General features: G+C 45.5%; 2 protein-coding genes across 2 annotated transcripts in view; one reads left to right on the top strand and one right to left on the bottom strand.

Moving 5' to 3' along the window:
* Positions 1–322: 322 nt before the first annotated feature.
* Positions 323–2224, bottom strand: LOC107294424 (endonuclease domain-containing 1 protein-like). Its single transcript, XM_015823657.1, has 2 exons — positions 2078–2224; positions 323–886 (listed from the first exon to the last, which is right to left on the bottom strand). Exons 1-2 carry the CDS (start codon positions 2222–2224, stop codon positions 377–379), a joined length of 657 nt encoding a protein of 218 aa, XP_015679143.1. The 3' UTR covers positions 323–376.
* A 711-nt stretch (positions 2225–2935) lies between these two features.
* The window catches only part of LOC114923114 (acrosin-like), a 28686-nt gene continuing 27220 nt past the window's right edge, over positions 2936–4401 (top strand). Inside the window, exon 1 of the mRNA XM_029285615.1 lies at positions 2936–3014. Coding sequence (XP_029141448.1) covers positions 2936–3014 — 79 coding nt within the window. The remainder of the gene's footprint in view (positions 3015–4401) is intronic.

Here is a 4401-nt window from a genome sequence, read left to right as displayed (position 1 = left end):
GCAATGGACGGAAAATTGTTCCTCATCACTGCAGTTTCTTTTCTGACGAGTTATACACGGGTTGAAACCACAAAGCCCATCCAAAACTGTGACAAACAAGAAACTGTTTTAGCCGTGTCATCGTTGCACCCTTCGTCTCATTACTGGATTATTTTATTTTCTGGGTTTGCTCAGTAACCTGAACCATAAGCTAACCAAACAGCCTGGATTTTCATAACATTGAGCCAAAAAGAAAAATTGATACACATCAAATCAGGGTTATAATAATTGCATTTGTTCCGTATGTCGAACAACTAGGCGGCTACGTTTATACTTTGCTTTTATTTTTGAACTCTATTTTGCAGACAGAGAATTACCTTATTCGTTATTAATCATATCATTTGCAAGCACCATTGAAAAGATTAATGCTGTGCCCGTATTTGAAACTTAGAAATCTTTCCAGCTCCGTCAGAGTAAAACTGATTACCTTATTCTGATTATTATTCTCAGCAATGAATGCCCAGGATGTTTTGGATCGGTTTCGAAACTCACAACAAATTGCAGCCCAGATATGACTGGGTATATTCACTCTGTTGTTGAGGAGTGTATTCCCAGGTACCACACCCACAATGGCATATGTACTAAGGCACGAGCTAGTAGTTTGTTTTATATTTTGTTCATACGCTTTCCATTGTCCACGATTGAGTTTTGCATCCATGGGCACAGTGTTGGTCAAAGTGAAGGTTGCATTCATGCTCTCCTGATCCGATTGATGGCACACTGGTGCCAAGTGTCCTCTGTCGAACGTGGGAGCATTTACGTAATCACTCGAAAAAGCCTGGCTGTCTGCAAGGAGATCGTAGATTCGACTATGTTCCGATACCATTTCTGGTTCAGGGGCTGCAAGCTAGGAATAAGGAAGGACAAGCAATGTGCCTGATTAGCATTCACACAACACTCAATCAAATACCCAGAAGGTGAGGAAAGATCTATCATGAATCAACCAGGGAATGGGGTGTGGGATCTTCCTACAATAAGGCTATGCATATTTGGCATCCCAGCCAACAGGGAAGTTTCTGGGAATTCTGGACATTGAAGCCCCTGACTGGCCCTCTTGGGGAGCCCACTCTAAGCTGTCCTCTAGCACGGGGCTTTTCAACCAGTGGTAAGGGTATCACCTGTGGTACATTGGCACATGGTAGGTGATAGGGGGGGAATGAGCTGAACTGGTGGCAGCACCGCACAAGCCTGAGCGAGAGATAACTGGAGCTGCAGGGCTGTCAGGGCTCAGCGGAAGCGCCAGGATCAGCGCCAGGTTCCAGCTGGAGCTCGGCGCTGATCCTGGCGCTTCTGCTGAGCCCAGAAGAAGCGCCGATCAGCTGGAATGTTGCAGCCTCTCCAGGGTCTTGTGATTTACATTCAGATGCTTGGCAACTGATTCACATTTATGACGGTCACAGTGTCCCAGGGTCATGTGAAGTGACCAAAACCTGCTGCAACCACCCAGCAGGAGGGGGGAATAAAAACCAAACACCCCCCGACCCCACCCCCGCTGCCAATCCTCAACAGAAATGCTCACAATGAAAACCTCGGACAGGAGGAAGAGCGCCACCAGGTGGGCAGGCAGGTGTCTTGCTCGGCTGTGGCTTGGGGGGCACTTTTTTCAGTGCCATTGTAACTTCGAACAGTCACTAAGCGAACTGTTGTAAGTCGAGGACTACCTGTACTTCATCACTTCTTTCCATTTATTTTTTTTTTGGTCATCAAGTTTTTGACACCTTGCTAGGCGACTGGTGGTACTCGGATATTGCCATATCCTAAAAGTGGTGCAATGGGTGAAAAGGTTGAAAAGCCCTGCTCTAGCAGAGAAAACAGGTTGATTGAGCTTGAAATTTGGGGTTTGGGGTGCTCTGAGTCTGGTTCTTTGGGGAAAGATGGAAGTAGGACCTCGCCAACGAGGACAACAGAATTCAAGCTCCTAAAAGCTCCTGAAGATTAATTATGTATAAATAATTCTTAAATCCACTGCCTTGCTTTATTTCCTAACCACGGACTCCATTTCAAGAATGTTTAGCTTCAAAATAGGAACTCCTTTTACCTGTGGTTCAATCTTCCAGTTGTCTTTTCTTTCACCCGTACTATAAGGATCTAGATTATAAGCTGAGAAAATGGGGATGCGTAGACGTGTGTCGTACATTGTGACAAAATAATACTCGGCTTTATACTTCTGGCAGATTACGGCCATATTGGTTCGCTGCAGATTGGGGGGAACACCATCCAAGAAGAACTGACTGCACTCGCTCAAACTGTTCACCACCTCCCCAGTGGCAGGCAGGAGAAAAGAGGCAGCCAAGGGGAGGATCCATAGCAGCCACATGACCGTGCGCTTGGTCAGTTGGTCTTTCAATGGAATTTTTCTGCCAAAAAAAAAAAAGTGAGAGAAGAATAATGATAAAGCTTTGATTTAGCAAAGTTCCATAACGAACGTGAGAATGGGTCCGAGGTTGGGTTGTGCCAAGGGCACCTGAGGTCCAGCTGGTGAGAGGGAGGCCAGCCAGATTGTTTACGCTTCTGGATGGAAGAGCAGGAATGTGGGAAGGGAAGGGAACTGGTAAGCAGGAAAAGAAGGGAAGGGCGAGGAAAGAAAGGAAAAGGAAGAAAGGAAGGAAAGAGAGGGAGGAAAAAGGAAAGAAAGGAGAAAAGAAAGGAAAGAGAGGGAGGGAAAGAGGTTTTCCAAAGAGGCTCTTAGGAACATCTTGAGAAAAGAGGGCACAGCTGAGGAGAAGGAAGAGGCAGACGAGAGAGGAGGAAGGACCAGGGATGGTGGAGAGACAACTTACAGCATCAAATAGAGAACACCCACAAACACAGAGAGACATTCTTTTCTCTTTATTTAACATTTGCATGTCAAAGAAAGTTAGAAAGAGCTTCTGTTATAAGAGGTTGGAGAAGAACCATGTCTTCCTACGAGGGCGATCAGCTTATCCTTGTAGCCAGCACTACACCTGCACTCCTGGAAGAGAAAGGGGCTGGAGGCAAAACTGCACGCATGCACACACACACACACACAAACAAACACATAAACACACATCCACATATGCACCCCCTCTCAGTAAAGGTTGGTGTCCGTGAAGAGGCGCACGAAGGAAGAAGCAGAGTCAAGCTGAGGATCTGATCATTTAGGGAATGGGTGGGGGGTCTTTGAAAGTGTTCATTCCAGACTGGATTATTGTCCTGAAATATCTGCAGGGTCTCATTCTCCCACCAGACTTCTCCCAGCCACCCAAATCATCTAGAAAGCAACTGATCACTGATGCCCCTCTTCTGAGAGGTTGGGGGGCTGGTGCCAAGGGGGGGCTACCTGCTGCTTCAGCCCCTCCAGAACAATTTTCCCATCAAGCTGGCCCCTTCACCCCACTCAGGAAACAACTACACACTGAACTTTGCTCTAGAAATCCGGTTTGCCAGATGATTGAATGGGTAACCCTCTTTGCCCACATTAACCATCATTAACAATGTTCAGAAGTCTCATAAGAAGGAAATGTCATATTGAAAACTGCCTTATATGGAATCGGCAGGTGAAGCTGTCCGGGGTTTTAAGAGAATCACATCAGCCCTAGGAAAACCTGGATGCTGTCATGGCCTCCATCCTCCAATATCCATTACTCTGGAGTTGACCTGGAGGGCTCCCCTCCTTCATTCATTCACTCTTGCAACTCAGTTTGCTTTTATCTTTCTTCCTGGAAAAGTTGGCACCACCTCCACACAACACACTTACCATGTTATTTGCTCAGCAGGGTTGGGAGAAATTTTTACGACCCACATAATAAAGTTTATGCTTGAGGTTGTCCATCTCTGGTTCCCTCCAAACACGTAACAAATTATTCAGAAGTTCGTTTAGATTTTCTTGCTTCCTTGAGTTACTTATAGCGTAATAAAATAGCAGGATGAAAATCTAATAAACAAATAAAATGCCCATAAAATTCTGCCTCCAGAAGCGGTGAATGCCCCAACACTGGAAGTTTTTAAGAAGAGACTGGACAGCCACTTGTCTGAAATGGTATAGGGTTTCCTGCCTGAGCAGGGGGTTGGACTAGATGACCTCCAAGGTCCCTTCCAACTTTATTATTTCCTGAAGAAATATACTAATAACGGTTCTTATGACACCTGATCTAACAGGACATTTCTGTGGAACTGACTCTGTTGGGAGGAGGCAGAGAATATTAAAGCTGTGGAAACCAACAACCTAAAGCTAAAAGGTAGCCCACAAATTGTCTACATTTGGCCCCTGTCCCGTTAAATTCCAGAGACAGACCAAATAAAAATATGGGTATGTTCATTGTGGCAAATTGATAAATTCAACTGTCTTGCCATATTTCCTAACCTCTGACTGTTTAGAATTCAGGGGTAGGCAACCTTGGC

Source organism: Protobothrops mucrosquamatus, unplaced genomic scaffold (genome assembly GCF_001527695.2).
Source record: "Protobothrops mucrosquamatus isolate PMUCROS unplaced genomic scaffold, P.Mucros_1.0 scaffold1939, whole genome shotgun sequence".
Classification (NCBI taxonomy): Eukaryota; Metazoa; Chordata; class Lepidosauria; order Squamata; family Viperidae; genus Protobothrops; species Protobothrops mucrosquamatus.
The sequence above is the reverse complement of the archived record's forward strand: the minus strand, read 5'-3'. Positions and strand labels throughout refer to the sequence as shown.

What these genes read in the sequence shown, in the direction of transcription:
- LOC107294424 (XM_015823657.1), bottom strand. Translation starts at nt 2,224, where the DNA reads ATGGCCGTAATCTGCCAGAAGTATAAAGCCGAGTATTATTTTGTCACA. An exon ending in ACTGGAAGATTGAACCACAG is followed by an intron (nt 887 to 2,077) that starts GTAAAAGGAGTT and finishes CCTTATTCCTAG; the next exon opens with CTTGCAGCCCCTGAACCAGA.